Source organism: Taudactylus pleione, unplaced genomic scaffold (genome assembly GCF_031769625.1).
Source record: "Taudactylus pleione unplaced genomic scaffold, aTauple2 ptg000518l, whole genome shotgun sequence".
In the NCBI taxonomy this organism is placed as follows: Eukaryota; Metazoa; Chordata; class Amphibia; order Anura; family Myobatrachidae; genus Taudactylus; species Taudactylus pleione.
In genome coordinates this window covers 4,962,004-4,983,055 of record NW_028284920.1, presented here as the reverse complement: position 1 = coordinate 4,983,055, position 21,052 = coordinate 4,962,004, and the positions used below count along the sequence as shown (strand labels likewise).

General features: G+C 47.1%; 2 protein-coding genes across 3 annotated transcripts in view; one reads left to right on the top strand and one right to left on the bottom strand.

The window, feature by feature from the left end:
* Window positions 1–21,052, bottom strand: part of ZNF365 (zinc finger protein 365) — a 77,952-nt gene that overhangs the window by 44,714 nt on the left and 12,186 nt on the right. Inside the window, exons 2-3 of one of the 2 annotated variants that reach the window (XM_088450482.1) lie at window positions 9,830–10,170; window positions 190–930 (exon numbers count right to left, since the gene is read on the bottom strand). In XM_088450482.1, the coding sequence (XP_088306608.1) occupies window positions 190–930; window positions 9,830–9,858 (770 nt within the window). In that variant the 5' untranslated portion in view covers window positions 9,859–10,170. Of the gene's footprint in view, window positions 1–189; window positions 931–9,829; window positions 10,209–21,052 lie in introns of those variants that run through there. The other variant, XM_088450483.1, reaches the window with a different exon arrangement.
* The window catches only part of RTKN2 (rhotekin 2), a 157,524-nt gene continuing 147,058 nt past the window's right edge, over window positions 10,587–21,052 (top strand). The window contains exons 1-2 of the mRNA XM_088450479.1: window positions 10,587–10,690; window positions 18,064–18,138. The gene's annotated coding sequence lies outside the window, so the exon portion shown is untranslated. The remainder of the gene's footprint in view (window positions 10,691–18,063; window positions 18,139–21,052) is intronic.

The window sequence follows — 21,052 nt, the reverse complement described above, 5'->3', positions numbered from 1 at the left end:
GCTGCACAGTTATATTATTGCCAAAGCTAAATGTCCCCGTTAGTCTGCATTTGTGGTGGTGCTGTATACTTTTATAGAAGACAGCTCATAACCAATAAGCAGACACAATAACACTATTTAAATAAGAACATTACAGTACAATAAGTACTTAATGCCTATTGTGTTTACCTATAGCTGACAGTTACTTACTCCTCTTTCCTCTGAAGTTCCTGCTCAGACTCTGTCAGTCTCTGGCGAAGAACTGCAATCAACTCAACGGCCACATCCACCTGTCGACTGAGGGCCCTTTCTCTGCGCTGCACTTCCTGCTTCTTCTGGGAAAGTTGTAAAAAAGCCGCCCGCACTTCCAACAATTCAGAAGTTTTATGACAAAGTTCTTTATTGAGTTTATCGATTTTCTTTTCTATGGTCTTGTCAACATTTCCAGTTAGCTGGTTAAGCACAGACTTATCTTGTGGCTCTAGTTCAAATTTAGTACTTGTAATGGGATATCCAATAACATACTTGTGATTTTTTGTAGAATTATCGGAGAAAGGGCTTTTGAGAAGAGGAGAAGGCCTTTCTGATAAGATCTGTATGGGACTGCTGTCCTTTTTGCTTTCATTTTTTAACTCACAAAAAGTTGATTCACTTTTTTTATTTAGGGCATTGTCAATAGATTCCATCTGTGCTTCATCAAGTGGTCCCATAAAGTTCTCCAGATCTGTCTCTTTCAGTGAGCAAAAAAGTCCGGACTTTCCCAAAAAATATCTTTCCTCATAGCTGTGCATGTAGTCAAGATGGGCCCTCAAAGACGCGAGACTCCTGAAACGTGCATTTTCTCCACATTGTGGGCAACGAAAAGGCTTACATAAATTACCATTTCTCAATGAGTCCTGCCATGAGGGCTTGCTTCCTTCAGAGGTTTTCTGTTGCATCACCCCAGCCAATCTGTAAAATACACAATAAGATATGTCAAAACTTTTAAGGTTTTTGGACAGTATTAAAGGTTGGGTTGTCCATCAAAGGATTTCCCATGGGTCTCCATCGGTACTTTCTGATGGAGACAATGCACAGTTTCCAGATCTACAATGGGAGTAGCTATAGGACTATACTGAACTAAATACTATGGAGTCCTAACTGAATTGATGGCACTCTGGAACTGGAGCTAGAAAATAGATTAACCATCTCTGTATGGTATTACACTGAATGGGACTGGTTAATGAAGGTCGTATTATTCGCGAACGAGAAGGTGAGAGAGAAGAGAGCTCAGCTGTGGAGCAGAATTGTAAGAAAAAAACATCACAAGCGTCACTATAAAACCTTCTCCATTAATGGCGGAGAAACATCGGACCTCTGCCACCAATGGCAATCCATTGCTAACCATTGACAGCGCAATGACTGGATCTTGGCACTGCCTACACCTACTTGCAAATCAGTTTCATTTTTCTGACATCCAGCCCTATGAGTTTTTTAGGTCTCCATCAATGTAGGTCCAATAGAAGGGACTGCATGGCTGTTACTTAGAAGATGGTGGAGCAACATATAGGTGGGTTATGTCCAAATATTGTTATTACTTTTAAGATGTACACTGACCCCCATGTTGTGATTTTGGTTTTGAATCTGGATTCATCTACATGACCTGGATGTTTTTGTTTTTTTTTAATTATAAAAAGTTTTGAAATTCGGATTTCAAAAATCGAATTACGAACCACTGGAAGATCAGAACCATGAATCAGATTTATCCGGATCTCCTCAGGAGATAAGAACCGCGACTGAGATCTGTCCGGATTGCCGAAATGTGGGTGGTTTGGGATTTCAGCCGAACCAAACTGTACATCTCTACTGTTAAGTATTGTCCTAATGAGGGTAGAAAGCTTTATATATTTCTATGTGGGTCATATGGCAGTGGATATTCTAAATTATTAAGCTGTAATTGGACTAATAAAACCTTAGAAATATAAAATTAGGAGAACTCGTCAACACGTCTTGTCTAGGCATAGACAAACTAAGCAAATGCCTAGGGGATTTGGAATGCTTAGGGGCATCCAAGCCCACCTAAGGCCAGTGGTCGGCAGAGGTTTATGACATGCATTGAGGCATGGGGCACCTGCAGCCGGGTGGGGCAGCTGATACTGCTGCTGCGCAGCATCCACTGTTTGCTACTGCTGAATCGGAGCTGTCAGCTGAGCTCCGATCCGGCCCGGCTGCAGCGAACCGCTGCAGCCGGCGACGGTTGCGGTGGCGGGGCACCTGAACGGCGAGGCTCTGTTAGTGGTTAGTTAGCCACTGCAGCAGCTGCAGCAGGCAGCCAGCAACAGTGGGCAGGTCTAGGGAGGCTGGAGCAGAGTAGCAGACTCTGCACAGTGGGAGCAGTGGGCACTGGGTATTAACAAAAATGGCCGCTGGTCTCTGGAGGAAGGCTGCTGCGCATGCCCAGCTGCAGCAGCTCCTCCTTCCATGGGTCTTTGCAGAGTCCAGCATGCTGAGCTTGCACTGACTCCCTGCAGCCTGCCAGCGCAGTGGAGATAATTCAGCAGGAGCTGCAAAACAGCAGTGGCGGACGCACAGGCAGCCAGCCAGCCAGCCAGTTTTAAAAAGTAAGTGACTGTGTTATAAAAATGTTTTTATTAAAGTTAGCTCAGCATATAGTGAGGGGTGCTGAGATGACTGCTCTGAGGGGTGCTGTGTGCTGGCCGGGTGAGGGGTGTTTGGTGATAGGTGTTGGATGTGGCTGTGATCTGTGTTGCTGGGTGAGGGTGCTGTGCTGGGAGAGGGCAGAGGGGTACTATATGAGGGGGAGCTGTGCTGGGTGAGGGGTGCTGGATGAGGATTGCTGTGGGAGAGGGGTGATAGGTGTTGTTGGCTGCCTCTGTGATCTGTACTGCTGGGTGATAGGTGCTGTGCTGTGAGACAGGGAGAGGGGTGCTGGGTCAGAGGCGGAACTAGCGGCGGTGCAGTCGGTACATTGCACCGACCTGGGTCTGCCGAAATGAAGGGGTCTGCAACAGGCAGCAGTATAATGGTCTGACTGACTCATTTTATGCCGTTCACCTCTGTGCCATGGGCTGTAACAAAGGAGGATGCCTGGATAGTTTTATATTTTGTGCGTGTAGCACGTATTTCTTTAACAATAAAAATAAACCAAAGTGTTATTTTTGGTGTCCATGTACAAGCACTAAGTTTGGTGGTCGGATTATTTGCTAGGGGGCACCAACAAAAATCTTGCCTAGAGCAACAAATTGCTTAGGGCCAGCTCTGATTATACCTAAAAGGGCAATATTGCTGTTATCTTTGTAGCAATGCCTTCCTCTTTGTGAACTCTTCAAAAACGCTGAAAGTTGTATAAATATAGTGTAAAGTTGTTCAGACATATTTCTGAATAACAGAAACTACATCACTATACACATGCATCTTTTTAAACAGCATTGATTTAAACCTATATTTCACAGTTTTGAACATATTTAAAGATTATCTATATGTAACAGACGGGAATAGAAAAATACTGTGTAAATCTAGAACTCCTGATTAACTACTTCTTCATGACTTCAAATAGCAGAATCTGGACCCTTTTCACTTAGCGCTGGATCTACTGTGCCCGGGAACCAAATTAGTTTGTTTCCAAGGCAAATCACTGATATATAGCGCCCATATGTTGTCACCAGAATATCCTGTACTTATAGTGATATATTCCTACTGATAGAGGGGTCATGGCTTGGCCACCTGTGCTCTGACATACCCCCAAAAATATAAAAGTTTAAAAGGATCTTAATTAAAAAGCAACAACAACCATTTGCTTAAAATTCATGTCATCCCCCCCCCCCCCCAAGGTGATGCCACCAACCATAGGTGTCCATAACTAACTTGCACAAGATACAGGCACACCCACTGCTGCAGTAAACTGTATGAGGGGTAACTAAAAAACAAATACATTTAGACTGATAAGCAGAGGACAGAGGACTGTCATGGGTGAGAGGGTTTCTAAAGAGTTCTAGTTGTTTAGTACAACTCTGCCTGATCTTTTCTTAAACAGAACTCTGAGAAGTACAGGCTTAAAGGTATAATAAGGGAATGCATGATGCAGCTGAGACATAGCTGCACACTGAGAACACTTTCTCATGGAGAATTGTATCCATGCAACCAGAATATCCTCATAACAATTTATAATAAACTGATCTACTACAACATGGCAGAGATTACTCCACACAATATAATGCAAACTGTACATTAATAAAACTTAAAATGAGCCTTTCATAAATACAGAATATCCTCGTTTATAGTTTTTCTTTTGCTTCATAAATCATCCAGCTTTCAGAAAGAACTGTCATGGCTGTCCTCTGCTGCATGCCACGATTTCAGGGGTTAATGCATAGATGACAGGTGGATCTATTTGCTGCTGCTGTTGTTGATGTGCATCTTTATCATCAGAGTGAAGAGTTTATCATTGCCCTGTAATCGCAGCAGGAGGAAACAGCAGACTTACCGGACTTGTTGCTGATGCTGCTAGAAAAGTCCTTTTCAGCAGAGCCGTAAATCAGATCAGGGCTGGCACTACTTCCATAGCAGCAGCAGCAGCAGGGCTGAAGGCAGGGATGCTGCTGCTGATCATCACCCAGTAATACCCAGCTCCTAAACTTAACATGTAAGCTGCCCCCTAATTGGTCACTGCACAATTCCATCTGATTGGGCACTGGCATTTTCCAGCCTGTGTTCTTCAGCAGATTATGTCACCCTTTTGAGCAAAGCTTCTACTGAGTGTGAAATGCAGTGAGGTTTTGTATTTACTTAGAGCTGCCTTTGTAATAAGGACATAGTTTAGGTAAGATGATGTTTGCAATCACCTGCCACATCTTTCATCAGCTAGTACCTTGCAGAGAAATAATGCAGGATACAGTCCTGTCTTACGGTTACATTGTGCTATTATAACTGCTACAACTCTGGTAATCTTTAAAAAGATACAGTATCGACCTAGGAATCATGTTCAGGAAACCTGTGTTGTCCCAATTGTCCATGGACCTACAGTACAAGTACAGCACCCACCACATTGTGCCATTAAGACTGGATAATATATATATATATGTATATATGTATGTATGTATGTATGTATGTATGTATGTATATATATATAGTATATAGTATATATGTTATCCAGGTGTATGGTCACACAAGGTGGCACTGTAGGTGTTAATTCCAAAAGTTATTTACTTAAAGGACAGTTCAACGTTTCAAGGCTCGAATGGCCCCGTCGTCAGGAAAATACATGTATTTTCCTGACGACAGGGCCATTCGAGCCTCGAAACGTTGAACTGTACTTAAAGTAAATAACTTTTGGAATTAAGCCCTGGAGTGACGCACTGTGTTTTGCCACCTGGATAACATATTGGTATTGTGTGTGTGAGCACCCAGGCCAATACAGCGGCGAGGAGCATTGAGTGCCACCCAAGGAGAGTGTGTGTGTGTATATATATATATATATATATATATATATATATATATATATTTTCCAGTGGTTCCCAAACTCTTTTAAATCACGTCACCCTAGAGTATTGGCATTGTTTTCACGGCACCCCTAAGCCAAAAAATTTTTTTTGAGAAATTCAGAAAAAAAATGTAGTGAAATTGTAAAGTGAAGTAAATTGTGCTTACCTGTCATCCTCAGGTTCAGTTATTTGGTGGTGGACAGGTTTGCGCTACTTCCTGTCCACATATGTACATTACATTGAACATAATGAATTTTACTTGGTGCTGGACCAACAACCTGAGGCACCCCTGCAAGTGTCCCGAGGCACCCCAGGGTGCCTAGTCACACAGTTTGGGAACTGCTGATATATACAGTATATACATTGTGATAGAAGCACTGATAAAGTGGTCAATGACAGGTACGTTTGTCCTAGATTTTTGGCCTATGTGTTCTAAAAAACCCCAGGAGAAGTCTGTTTTGTAAACAGACCAGAGTATCGGCTTTTGAAAAAGCCGGTTTGGGTCCTGGTGGTGTGGATGTGAGGAGAGGGAGGGCTCCATCCACAGGCCACTCCAGGTTTTGGGCCTTTCAGCCTGGTAGCAGGCTCATTAGGGCTTACACCTGGAACTGGCTGATTTAAGCTGTGTTCAGTTGTAGCTGAGTGTCTCTTAACTGGGAGAGCAGGCCGCAGGTTACCTTACTCTGAGACACTCTTGGCTGTAAACCAGACGGTACTGTGGACGGGGATTTTGTTTACTGTTCTGATAGTGAGGGAACTTACTGTCTAGTTAGTACCCTGATGGGTTAGGATTTTGTTTGTTTTACCATTATATTGTACCTGGCACAATAAAGACTGGCTCCGACCAGCTTGTACGAGAACCCCAGAATTGTGTCCTGTTTCTCCAGCTGCGGTGTGTGTAAAGAGGGAGTCCGTCTACCCCAGGAGGGGCACCTTGAGGGCTGGTAACCTTGGCTTGATACAGCCTTTGGGCTGTGTAGCAGCCTTAAGGGCTGGTAACTGTCACGACCAGGGTTTCTCGGCATGCCGGCCGGCAGGTATTATCTGTGAGGATGCTATGGAGAGGAGCGTCTTGTGGTGGCGCTGGTGTCTGGCAGGGTGCATTGGGTGCGCGTAGTCCGGTGCGGGCATATTGTCACTCTGGTCTGGTTAGGCCTGGTGGTGTTTCCATTCCGTTCTGGCATGGGCGCCGCCATCTTGCTTCCGGACATGTGACGTAGTTGCCCTATGTGTGTCACATGCTCTCTCTAGCCTGTCACAGTGCGGCACTGGGTATTTAAGGGAGTGCAGAGCTTTCTTTCATTGCCAGTGCACCATGTTTCTCAGCGAGAGCTGAGAGAGAGTTCCTGTGCTTGTTCGCCTGTCTGTTGGGATCATTACCTAGCCTGCTTCACCCTGCCTGTTCCAGCCCGCTGGATTCTCCTGCCTCCTCTATTACCTCTCCCTTGCCTGAGTACCTGTGTCAGCTGCTACCCTGCACCTTGCCTCCACTTGCATTCCTCTGGACATTATTTTCTTCAGCCTGCACTTTCATTTCAGTCTCACAAAACCTGGAATACTGGACTGCCTTCCGTTATCACTACTTGGACTTTTTCCCATTGCCTCACTACAGTTCCCAAATGCACTATAGTGCTATACCTGGACTTTTGTTTTTCCACATGCATGTCTGTTAAGCCACTCATTAAAAACTCCACGTTTATTTTTAAAGCTGCTTCAGTGTCTGCTCCTATTACCACCCCGGGCCCACAACAAAACCAGAACCTCACAGTAACCTTGGCTTGATGCAGCCTTTGGGCCGAGAAGCAGCCTCTGGGCTGAGTAGCAGCCTTGTGGGCTGATAGACTTGCAAAGATGACGCTGAGATGCGCTGAATGCCCCGGGATGACACTAGTGGCAGTACACAAGATTGTGTACACAGGACGCTGAGGTGCGACCTGTGCTACCGGGTTGACACACTCTGGACACTGAGTGCGGTCTGTGCCGCCTGCATGACACAAACGGCAGAGGGCAGGAATGCAGACCGTGCCGCCAAGATGACACAAGCGGCAGGTAGTATTAATGTGGACCGTACCACCTAGATGACACAAACGGCAGGAACAGTAAAGCTGACTGGACACAGGGAACTCAACTGGATACAGGAGACAATGCCAGACCTGGAAACACGTGAAACGCTATAACCGGCATCGGAGCAGCACTAGCACCAGGAGGAAACAGCCATAGGAGCCAATCGAGAACCAGCCAGGAATGATAGACACTTGATGGGGAGGAGTTTCAGTGAACAACAGCCCAGCGTTCACTTCTCCCTGCGTCCGCAGGGCAGCAGCTTGTGACAGTACTGCCCATCATGGCAACAGTATTTCCTGATGGCAGTGGCCTCTTTCAGCACCATGCCACACTACAAAATTTGTTTAGGACTGGTTTGAGAGACATGACACACAGAATTCAAGTTGTTGACTTGGCCTCCAAATTTCCCAGATCTCAATCTAATTGAGCATCTGTGGGATGTGCTGGAAAAACAAGTCCATGCCATGGAGGCACCACCTCGCAACTTACAGGACTTAAAAGACCTGCTGCTAACATCTTGGTGCCATATACCACAGGATACCTTCGGAGTCTATGGGGTAAATTTACTAAAGTGCGGTATTACAAAAGTGATGTTGCTCATAGCAAACAATCAGATTCTAGCAATCATTTTCTAGAAGGTACTAGATAAATGGTAAGTAGAATCTTATTTGTTGCTATGGGCAACATCTCCACTTTTGTAAACCCGCACTTTATTACATATACTTCCATGCCTCAATGGATCAGAGCTGTTTTGGTGGCATAAGGTGGACCTACACAATATTATGCAGGTGGTCTTAATGAAATAGCTGATCAATATGTGTGTGTAATTTAAAAACTAATAAATGAAGGAAATTTACATATTAGCAAGGGAGGCTGTGCGGAGGTCCAGACATATTGGTTTGTGCAAATATATATAACACAGTAACATCAATCACTGATACCCCATATACACCATTTTGTTCCTCAAATGAGTTGGTCTGTCTCAGCAGTGGTACTCTGCAGAGTATTTTCCCCACTATCTCTAATCCTACTGTCCTAACCCTCTCCCTAGTGGCCCCCAACCCCCGCAGCCTAACCCTAACCTCCCCCCCGTAGCCTAACCTTAACCCTCCCGGCGGTGTCTAACCATAACAGTCGGTATCCTCAGGATGTTGACATTTCACATTGTGAACATGTTGACATTCTGAGGATGCTGACATGGTGCCTGTCGACAGGTTGAGCCATGCTGACATTCTAATGTTGACATTGTGATGGTGACATACTTACTGTCGACCTACTGACCGGATGCCAATCAACCACTTATAACATCAATGGTAGATGGTGTGCTACCATAACGCAACTGTGCTATCTACTCACATTGAATGCTGATCAATGAGAAATACAGCATTTTGTATCCTTAGATTGGTTCTCCAACTCATTGAGACTCACTTATGGTGGCCATTATTATTCTTATTATTACTACAACTAGATAAAAGGAGTTTAATACTGGATGTAGTCAATAGGTCAACAATGATAATGTTGACATTCATTATGTAGACACCGTAATGTCGACAGTTATGATGACGACATTGTTAAAACTTAAATTGTTGACTCTTTGATGAAGCGCCCTGATAAGGAGTGAAACGCGTCAGCAGAACAGCACTTCCTGCACAAAACTGTTGCCACTGTTCGGATATTTTAATTTAGGATAATTTGCGCTATAAGTATTAATATCATGAAGGCTGATATGTGAAATAAAGAATACTTGTATAGTACACAACAAATGTTGTTTTATTTTCTAACACATAAAAGAGTATATAAATTCACATTCAATACAATCTAAAAAAATAGAAACAACTGGTTGTTTTCATAAAACCATGGTATATACCTATACACACAATTATGTTACTCCGAAAAAGCTATATAAACCTGGACTAGTTGTAAAAAATAAAATCACTCTTGATAGCTGAATTCCTTTTTATAGTTTTATAAAGATATTGTCCTCTTTGTATCAATTAGATGTTAAATTTCACCTGGTCTCTCAATTTTCACCTGTCATTCCACTGAAGATAAAAGATGTAATGTGTGGACAGGATACACAATGAATAACATATAATGCTCTACCGTTATAATATTAAATTCTCCAATTATATGATGTGCTCAATCCCTGATAAGTGGCAGGGAATGAATGTCTGTATGCTTAAAGATGGTGATTCAATGGGGGCCATATTCGCATGCCATGTTGCATGGATCTCCCCAAAAGTCCACAAATATATGGAGTTTGTAAATGTTTGTGCACAACAATGAAGCCGCGGCATTGCTCTCACCTGCCATCCGGCAATGTTACTCCACACATCAATCGCGTCCGACCGTCTGTTAGGCCTCAAAGACCAGTGCCCGCCTGCAGCTCCCGGAGCACTTGATTAATCCACACGTAGGCCTGTACGCGTCCAGCAGCTGACCCCTGTCTCAATGGTCTATACAGGGCAGCTGATATCCCCATTATGCAAAAAGGGAAGACAGCCTCAGCAGCAAATATTCCAATATGGGTATATACCCCAAGCGATATCAAGTCCACTTGGTGGCAAAGCAGGTAAGTCCACATCCTTTAACCTTCAGGCTGCCGATGAAGTTGTAGACCTTTTTGAGAAGCAGGCTGGATCATTCTCTGTAAAGAGAAAGATTTGAGGACAAGGCAATTACAAAATCGCGGCACTGCAAAAAAAAAAATGTTTTCCCCAACTAAGGGGGCGCAGTCACGTCTCCCGCGATTAGGCCATGCCCCCTTATGCTTTCTACACCCCTGGCCATGATTGGCTTGTAGCCAGCAGCAAATTTGAAATGTGCCTGCTCTGCCGATGCTGAGATCCCATGCTCAGCCCCAGCGCTGGCTGCTAATGTCCCTTGCAGCCAGAGGCGGCCTGGGCCGGGGGGCAGGGGGCCATATGCCCCCCCGGGCCGATGCACTATTGAATGATTTGGGCCGGCAGCAGTGGCCACATTCACTGTCAGGGAAGCTTGAAAGCACGCAGGCAGGCAGGCAGGCAGGCAGAAGCTGTCGATCACCAAACAGTGCAGGAGGTAGGACCCTGCAGCTGCTTAACCCGAAGATCAGAAGCACAGGAGATTGGATCAATGGGAGACTGTTCTCTCCGAATGTGAGGGAAAACAGACTGCAGGAGTGTAAGGTAAGTGTGTGTGTGTGGTGTGACAGTATTGCAGAAAGAGTGTCAGTAAAGTCATTGTGTGTGTGGTGTGACAGGATTGCCAAAACAGTTTCAGTAAGGTCAGTGTGTGTGTGTATGTGTGGTGTGACAGGACTGCAGAAAGAGTGTCAGTAAGGTCAGTGTGTGTGTGTGTATGTGTGGTGTGACAGGACTGCAGAAAGAGTGTCAGTAAGGTCAGTGTGTGTGTGGTGTGACAGTATTGCAGAAAGAGTGTCAGTAAAGTCACTGTGTGTGTGGTGTGACAGGATTGCAAAACGTTTCTGTAAGGTCAGTGTGTGTGTGTGTGTGTGTGGTGTGACAGGACTGCAGAAAGAGTGTCAGTAAGGTCAGTGTGGTGTGACAGGACTGCAGAAAGAGTATCAGTAAGGTCAGTGTGTTGTGTGTGTGTGTGTATGTGTGGTGTGACAGGGCTGCATACAGAGTGTCAGTAAGGTCAGTGTGGTGTGACAGGACTGCAGAAAGAGTGTCAGTAAGGTCAGTGTGTTGTATGTGTGGTGTGACAGGACTGCAGAAAGAGTGTCAGTAAGGTCAGTGTGGTGTGACAGGACTGCAGAAAGAGTGTCAGTAAGTTGTGTGTGTGTGTATGTGTGGTGTGACAGGGCTGCAGAAAGAGTGTCAGTAAGGTCAGTGTGTGTGGTGTGACAGGGCTGCAGAAAGAGTGTCAGTAAGGTCAGTGTGTGTGGTGTGACAGGGCTGCAGAAAGAGTGTCAGTAAGGTCAGTGTGTGTGTGTGTGGTGTGACAGGACTGCAGAAAGAGTGTCCGTAAGGTCAGTGTGTGTGACTGGACTGCAGAGAGTGTGTGTGTCAGAGTATGTATGCTGCAGCTACTGTACATGTGACTGTAGACTCTGGTCTTTAAAAGCCTCAGTCTTACAATGAAAGCACCACACATAGGGGTAGATGTATGATGGCGGCAGTTAACGTGCCGCTATAACGCTTCCCGCTTCGCCTCTTTACCGAGGCGAAGCAGGAAGCACTACCGATGAGATGTAAGAACATCTCATCGGCCGGAGAGGGGGAGCGTTAACTCCCCCCTCCGGCGCTACCCGCAAGAGACCACAGCGCATCAGCCTAGTGCCGATGCGCTGTGTCTCAGTCCCGGCCGGCTCCACTGAGCATGCGCGGGATCTCACAAGTATCGCGAGATCCCCGCGTGCAGCCGGCAGCCGCTGCAGCAGGGACAGCACTGTCCCTGCTGTGGGGATAGGACAGCGCTAGGCTGTAGCTGTCGATAACGACAGCTACAGCGGGACGAACGGTCAGGCGATCTGACCGTTCGTACATGGCCCTGGCTATCGGCGCTGCTATCTTGCATAGCGCCTCTGTCATTTACCGCCCAGACCCACGATCATACATCGTGGAGAAGCGGTATCAGCGCACCTAACGTGTGCTTATACCGCTTCTGGGCTTCATACATCTCCCCCATAGCTAGCTAGGAGGACAGATCAAATGCCTTTTGTCTTGTGAACTATTTTTTTTATGTATTACAGTGTAATAGTATACTGAGGCATCATAAGCGTGTGCATCCAGGCTCCAAATGTGGAGGGGAGGAACCAGTGTGGGTGCCCGAGAAAGTAGTCTGGGAGGAACAAAACATACTCCCCTGAGTCCCCTCCTAGCGCAGTTGATAAGATAGGCTGGAGGCATCTTGGCATAACATGTAGTACCGCTGCATACTTTACTCGGGAATTGTACCTTTCTTCAAATTTCCCTTGCCTCCACTTCCCTGTGTCCCCACCTCCAGCTTCTGTATGGCTGGAGTGTGGGTGCAGATAGCCAGCTTCTGCAGCCAGCAGCAGTGCAACCTATTCTGAAAGCAGCAGAGCAATTGTTAGATGCCAGCGCCTGGCGGTGCCTGTGTTGTGTAAAGGTTTCCTGAGCTCAGCTACGCTGTTCTGGGTATGTCCAACTCTACACCACACCACTGTGGGGGACCTTCCCCTCCATACAACATGTCCCACCTGTAGTCCCGCATACCCTAATGTGTTGAATAACATTATATTTATGCAGTAGATAGTGTAGGCTATTACTATGCAGGTTCCTGATAGGCCCAAATTGTGGGTGTACAGTATCTGGCACTATCAGCTCTTCAATCACCAGTGCATCGCTTAGTCTGGGGATGAAGTTTGGACTGACAGCATGACAGTGAGTGTAGCAGTGGGTAGGGGGTGGATGAAGTCACTGTGTGGATGGGGGGGCGACAGATAGCACTGCATCTGGGCACTGAGGGTGGTAGGCTGCTCATGGGCCAGTGTCGTGTGCTTGCCCCCCAGGCTAAAAGTTGCCAGCCAGCCCCTGCTTGCAGCACACATCTCTTCACACTGAAAAATAAAACACTGTCCCCAGACCAACATTGCTATGTGATTGGATCATATAGCCCATCAACTAATTTTTGCTGTTGCAGTCTGGCTGAAACTACAGTATATGTAATATGTAGTACATATCCTCATGTATAAAACGGGTTGGGTATGATATGTTGACAGTCATAATTTCGACATAAGATTCCCTAACCCCTGCACCTTTCTAGTGCCTAACCCTAACCTCTCCCGCAGCCTAACCCTAATGTTGACATTCTGACAATGTTGTCATTTTACCTGTTGACATTCTGAGACTGTTGAAGTATTGCCTGTCGATATTTTAACAATGTCAAACAACCAATAGAAAAAATGGTACTGCACTCATCAAATAAATTTATCCAGTAGGGCAGAAACGATACATTCCAAGACACAGTTATATTTAAAATATAGAACAATTTTATTCCATCAATCTAGTTGAATTATATATCGTATGTTGTATATCAATTGCACATATTTTATAAAATTATTACATTAATATCATATTTAATAAAATAAAGAGTTAGTGCCACTAAGGGATAAATGAAAAAAAAAAAGAATAGTAATATGGTCTTATGTTAATTTTCCACAATCAGGCATAATAAAAGCTTTATTACCGGACTTGATCCGGCTATATTGATAAATAGTCAACAGCTCATTGTTCTGTATTAATACACGCTGACCATTCAGGTCAGGGTGTAAGAATACATTTTTCTGTATGTTCACAAGCATATAGAGGTTTTTTTGCTGCTGGTCATTATTAACATTTACAGTGTGTACTATATAACCCATATAAAAATTAGCGCTTGAACATACTTCTTTTTGCTTTTAAACAATTACTGTTCGGATATTTGTAAAGAACCTGGCTGGAATACTGTTGATACACCAAAAGACTTGACTGTGATATTGCTGACCGCATCCAAATAAAGTCCTCTGCCAGTGCACGGCTAATTGTGGTCCGCTAATCGATTTTTCTAACAGCTCATAGAGCCTGATTCAGAAAGTACCGCAACTGCAAAGCTGCACGCAGGCTATAGATATATGATGTATGCACACAGGCCATAGATATATGCTGTATGCACGCAGGCCATAGATATATGATGTATGCACGCAGGCAACTTTTCAATTGTGATCCTTGCAATTATGGTAATGCAGCATGGCATCACGCCTCCTGCTGCATTACGTATCCAAGCTGCGTTGTCCACCGCAGCATCAGATACTCTGCGGACCATCGGCCCGCTGCGTGACCCATGGGGTCCCACAGCCGGCCGCCGCAGATTAGAGTAAGCGGCCATGAAATCTCCGTCAGCCGGCGGAGATCCTGACCTCTTCCCCCCCCTCCCCCAATGGCAGCGCCATCGCCACCCCCTCCCCGCCCACAAGTGCCAGCAGACTGTCAATCATTGACAGTATGCTGGCAGTCTCCGTGCGGACTTGCAGACCTGTTCTGCACATGCGCAGAACAGGTCTGGTGCCTGCGCAGATTCCCTAACATCGAGAATCTGCGTTAGGCCCATAATGCTCTGTGTAAAGCAGCAGCAGAGCCACTTCTAAGTTGGGACTGTTCACACTAAAGCATATATATTATCTGCCCCTGACTCGTGGACTGTGAGACTGTTTACATTATTTGTCCCAGGAGCGCTTTATACGTCTGCACTTTAATGAGGAGACAATCCTTCTTGTGGAGTTGACTATTTACCAATGTGATAACCACTTTTTACCAACGACCCCTAGTGTGGTGTGATACAAAGGGTACCTTACCTGTCTGGTTTATCCCTTGGTTCTTGTCAGTCGTCAGGCATTATTACAGGCAACAAAAGTATTTTACCAAAGGAATTAACAGACAATGCAAGAATTTAGGACCTCATTCAGAGTCGAAGCGGCCGCACGGTCGTACGCTACCGATGTTCGCTATACTGCGCATGCGTAAAGTTCGTAATGCGCATGCGCAAACTAGCCGCTACGATCAGAAATTTCTCTCTCCTTGAACACAGCCAGGTCGGTTGTTTGAGTGACAGATTGAGGCGTTTGTGGGTGGTAACAGGGGAAGGTGCTTGAAAACGGGGGAGTGGAAATCCGAACGCAGGCGTGCCTAATTATGTGAACGGCGTTTTATGGGAGTGCATACGGTTTTATGGGAGTGCATAATTAACAAAGTAGCGTCATGGCACATATGACATGGGAGGTTTTTACACTGACATGATCGTAGAGCTTAAGAGAGGGTATGGTCAACCTTAAGCTCTACGACCAGTTCCGATGGTCTCGATTAATCCTTATACGCCCGGAAATGACGTGCAATGCGTACGAGAAGGGGGCGTATTTTTTTGAATTCCGGCCGCTTCCTCCCCTTGGTCGGCCAGCTACTGATCCGAACTTAGGGACGCAACTTGCAAGGGAATCATTAGCATATCCGGCCCCTTTTCCCGTACGACCGTGCGGCCGCTTCGACCGACTCTGAATGAGGTCCTTATTGTCAAGTAACAATGTAAATATCAAGTTTTACGACAATTATTATGGTTCAGCAATTAGAAATACAATTCTTATTATACACTTTGAACAAGCAAATGACATTTGGATCCGTAAAGTTTTATTTTAGACTGCAAAACAAGGGGTTAATTGCAGACATACATATAACATTACATTCACACATACTGGCAAGTATGAAGCAAGTATAACCCTCAGTTAGTTTGTGCACAAAGACAATTTTGCCTACCCTTCTTTTGCATGCAAGAGATTGTCTAAATAGAAGTCAATGTTTGCAAACGGTGCCCGAGTCGTTGCAGGTATCAATTCTCCTAGCAATGCTGCAATTGGACTGTACCAAGTAACAAAGTTAATGTCTCCTGTCTTTTATCTGTCCTTATTGAACTCAGTTGTAGATACTTGAATAAATGGCTGCTGTGTTTATTCCTGACTCCCTCCAAAAGTCTCACAGATGCTTTACACTGGATTGTGGGTGTGAATTGCTTGAACAGCAGCAAAAGATATATACAGACTATGTTTGTGTTGATATGGGGAGAATATACCGGTATGCAGTCAGGAAGCCGGTGAACCTAATTCCGACAGCCGGGTTCCCGACTGTCATATCCTGGCAAGGGTCTAAAGACAGATGTCGATATGCCGACACCTGTCATTAGACATATGCTGGGAGCCCGACGCCCGGCATCCCGATCGAAGAGACGCTGGGCGCGGATAGCTGCGGGGAGGGAGGGTTAGGTTTAGGGTTCCCGGGGGGACTTAGGGTTAGGCACCCCCCCGGGAGGTTAAGTTCAGGCTAGGGGAAGGGAGGGTTAGCGATAGGCACCCCCGGGGGGGACTTAGGGTTAGGCACCCCCCGGGAGACTTAGGTTTAGGCAGCAGGGAAGGGGGGGTTAGGTTTAGGCACTTAGAGGGGGGATTAGGGTTAGGTACTGGGGGGAAAGTTAGGGTTAGGGACCATTTTTGCCTGTTTAGGAATTGAATAGGGAGAATAGAGGGGATGTGCACGTAAATTTTTCACCTCTGAAACAGGCGAAGGAGGCGGAAAGTCGGACAGGCAAAAGTTTTCCAACTTTTCGCCTCTAATTGAATACTGGCCATAGCCGGATAAGTCCGGAAATACAGTGAATATTAAACCTTTCAAGCTTTTTTTATGCCTGATTGTGGAAAATTAACATAAGACCATATTACTATTCTTTTTTTTTTTTAATTTATCCCTTAGTGGCACTAACTCTTTATTTTATTAAATATGACATTATTGTAATAATGTTTTAGATATGTACACATGATAAACAACATACGATATATGATTCAACTAGATTGATGGAATAAAATTGTTCTATATTTTATATATACAGTAACTGTGTCTTGGAATTTATAGTTTCTATGCTTCAATAGTATCAGACTGTCAACAGGTAAAATTACAACATTGTCAGAATGTCAACATTAGGCTGCGGGGGATGTTAGAGTTAGGCACTAGAAAGAGGGGTAGGGGTTATGGAATCTTATGTCGAAATGATGACTGTCAACATATCATACCCAACCAGTTTAATACATGAGGATATGTGCTACATATTGCATATAGGGCCCACTCGCTAGATGCGTTCGCTCGCTCGATACGTATGCAAATTCGGCTAACTAACAGCAAGACAGGCAGTCGCACGGCAAGGCATAAGCACGCCCACTGTCTTGGCGTGCGATCGCCCTGTATATGCAGACACCCACCAGCCTGTCTTAAGACACCCACTTATAAATGTCATCTCCAGGAAGTGTATGCAACCATCGGTAACATCAAGTACCATCTGAAGCGAACGAAGCCCTTGTGGTTGACCATACCCTAAGGCAGGCACTGCGAGCACTTCAGTGTAAAATCCAGCCAGGTGACATGTACTATGACGCTCTGTCTTAATTAATGGAATTGCGTTAAGACGCACAGACATGGCTGCGTTCGCACCTCCACTCCCCCGTTTTCATCGTCCAACCCCTGTTACCACCCACAAACAGCTTTACCTATCACTCATTCTGGCTGGGATTCTTTAGACATGGGGCGATCGCATAGACTAGTTCGTGCACACGCAGTGCGATGTATACGCATGCGCATATTGCGAAACATCAGCAGCTAAGAGCGAACGCATCCTAGCTAGTGGGTCTGAATCAGGCCCATAGTTCCAGCCAGATTGCAACAGTAAAAATTAGTTGATGGACTATATGATCCAATCACATAGCAATGTTGGTCTGGGGACAGTGGTTTGTTTTCAGTGTGAAGAGATGTGTGCTGCAAGGGACATCAGCATCCAGCGCTGGGACTGAGCATGGGATCCCAGCACCGGCAGAGCAGCCGCATTTCAAATTTGCTGCTGGCTACAAGCCAATCATGGCCAGGGGTGCTGAAAGCCCCCCGGGTGAAGGGGGCATGGCCTAATCGTGGGAGGCGTGACCGCGCCCCCTTAGTTGGGGAAAACATTTTTTTGTGCAGCATAGCGATTTTGTAATTGCCTTGTCCTCACATCTTTCTCTTTACAGAGACTGGCCCAGCCTGCTTTCCAAAAAGGTCTACAACTTCATCAGTGGCCTGAAGGTTAAAGTGTGTGGAGTGAGGTAAGCGCCAATAAAACCTTATCACAGCCCTGCATACACTCCTATTTCAAGTGTAGAAAGAGAGACTGTCCCCGCACTGCTGGTCCCTCCTCAGTGATCGGAGCCAGGTGCTGCACAATAACATCACAGTGCCCGGCGGTCACTGAGGTGGAACATGCACTCCCGGCTCCCGCACCCCCCTAGTGATGCCACTGGTTCACCCACATCTAATCAAAATTTCTACTTCAGGGTCCATAGGGTATCCACAGGATACCTTGGGGTATAGGTGTGACGTCAGTCGCAGGGCACCAAAGAGTTAAGCTTTCAGCCTCCCAGGATGCACTAGGTCCCCCTCCTATACCCCTCCCCCGTGCCAAGGCACCTCAGTTTAGTTTGGTGCCCGGCCGGAGTCGGGTGCACCTGTTGGAGTGGGGGCTAGAAGAGCCCCTGAAGCTTTTTCTTCATGCAGCTGTGGCTGCACATCTGGATGAACAGCATGGACAGTCAGTCCTGACGTCCATGCTGTCTTCCCTACACCCCGCCGGTACCAGAACGCCGGTACTGATCCGGGGATGCTGGTGGGCGTCTGGGGTCACAGCTAGCGGTGACCCCAGATGCTCCGGACCATGGCCGGATTCAAGGGGGACAGAGGTAAGCAGCGGGGTCCCGCGGTGGGTCCCCGCTGATCACATGGTCCTAAGTCCCCAGGCAGGGGGCTCCCTGGGGACTGGCTGCAGCGTGGAGCCAGGCGACCAACCTGCGCTTCCACTACCCCCTGGGACAGCGGACCTCAGCAGAGCGGTAGCGCTGCGGCGTCCCAGGGGTTAAATGCATGCCAGGGGAGCGCGCCTTCCCTGTCTCACAGCCGGCGCCTCCCCCGCTGCACACAGCCCTCTCTGCACTGTGCTGACTGGTCCTGTGTCAGCGCTCCTCCCCCAGGCCAGCTTCTCTCTGCTCCTCGGCGGCCATCTTCTCTGCAACGCATGGTGAACGCTGCTGGAAGTCTGGAAGGAAGCATCGTGGTCTGGGTCCCCCCGCATACCTCTCCTCCGCTGTGGCTCAGGTCTGTGTATGCAGCGCTGTGTCCTACCAGGCCCTGTGTCTGTGTAGTTGAGTGATCAGCGCTGTTAGTGCAGGAATTGTTATTTCTCTGCATTGTATGTGACTGTGCTAGCGCTGCCTGTAACTTTTCTTCTCTAAACTGTCAGCTTTATTACTGTCCCTGTTCTTTCTGCTAAAGCTCTTGCGGTGCGGTGCTGCAGGGTGGTCTCTCGCCTATTTAATACTTAATTGGTGAGAGAGGTCACATACGTGGTGCCATCATGTCTGAAAGTGATTTTCCCCTCCGGCTACAGTGTACCACGTGCAAAGTACCGTTAGCGGAGGGGGAGGGTAGCGCGGAGGGCCTTTGCCGGCAGTGTTTGTCCATGGCGCGGCCTATTACGGTTACAGCACCGGTACAGGAGCCGCCCTGGGCTTGTTTCGCTCAGGCGTTAACAGCTTTAGTGGGCCAGTTAGCTCCGCAGCCCGCGTTTACTCCGAATGGTTTGTCCCAGCAGTCTGTGGTGTCGTCACCCATGCAGGGGTTCCCACGACAATTGGTGGTACCCCACAGTCTCCCTATTTCCCCACTCCCGGGTTCTCAGGAGCCAGCGTGGGTTAACTCCCTGACGAGTTCTGTACAGCACTTGTCGGATGTGTTGCAAGGGGAGTCTGTGATGCGGCCTCATAAAAGGCCGGTGGCGTCTCTGTCCGCTCCTTATGAGGATGACGAAGGGACGTCTGATGATGGGGAGATTCTGGATCCTTACGATCAGGAACCTCTCCATACTAAGGACGCTGATGCTAAGTCCAAAGTATATATTCCTGGACTTATTCGGGCGGTCCGCACAGCCTTGGTGATTGAGGACGAAGTTCCCCCAGCGGCTAAATCTAAGTATGCCTTTTTCAAAGATGTGAAGGGCGATGCCACAGTCTTTCCTCTTTCGGGTCAGTTGGTGGACCATTTAGAGGAGGCGTGGAAACAACCTGGCAAAAGATACCAGCCGCAGAGACGCCTGGTGGTGGCTTATCCGTTCGCGGATAATTATTTTGCTAAGTGGGAATCCCCTCCACAGGTGGATTCTCACGTGACCCGTCTTGTCCGTAGTGCCACATTGCCGATGCCATCCATGTCCTCCCTTAAGGATGCTACGGACCGCAAGGTAGAAATCTGCCTGAAGTCCGCTTATTCCCTTGCAGGGGGGGCAGCACGGCCGGCTATGGCCATTTGCTGGGTTGCCAGAGCGATGGAGCGCTGGGCGGATTCATTAGAGGCTTCTTTTGAATCCGACTGTCCGGCCGAACAGGCGGAGTTGATTGGCAATCTCCGTGATTCGGCCACCTACATCAACGAGGCGGCTCTAGACATTAGTACTCTGGTGTCTAGAATTTCTTCAGCAGCGGTAGCTGCTCGTCGCACCTTGTGGCTGCGATCCTGGAAGGCGGACGCAGATTCCAAGAAAGGTCTGGAAGCGTTGCCGTTTACCGGAGAAGTTCTCTTCGGTCCGGATCTGGATAAGATTGTGGCCACGCTGGCGGCAGCCAAATCTGCTTGTCTCCCGTCGGCCGCTGCTCCTTCTGGTTCTGGACCATCGTCCTTTCGGTCATCTAGGGCCCAGGGCAGGCCCAAACCACAGTCGTTTCCTCGACAGGCTGGCCCTAAGAAATCGGTCAAGCCCCGGAAACAGGCATGGAGTACCAGACGTCCGGCCCCCAAGCCAGATGACAAGCCTGCGGCCTGACGGTCCGGGTCTCCCCTTGGGGGATCCCAGGGTGGGAGGCCGCCTGCTGCAGTTCTCCCGGTGTTGGTCGTTCACTACGACAGACACTTGGGTTCTGGAGGTGGTCTCCCACGGGTATGCCCTCTCCTTCCGGCACAGACCCCCGGCTCTCT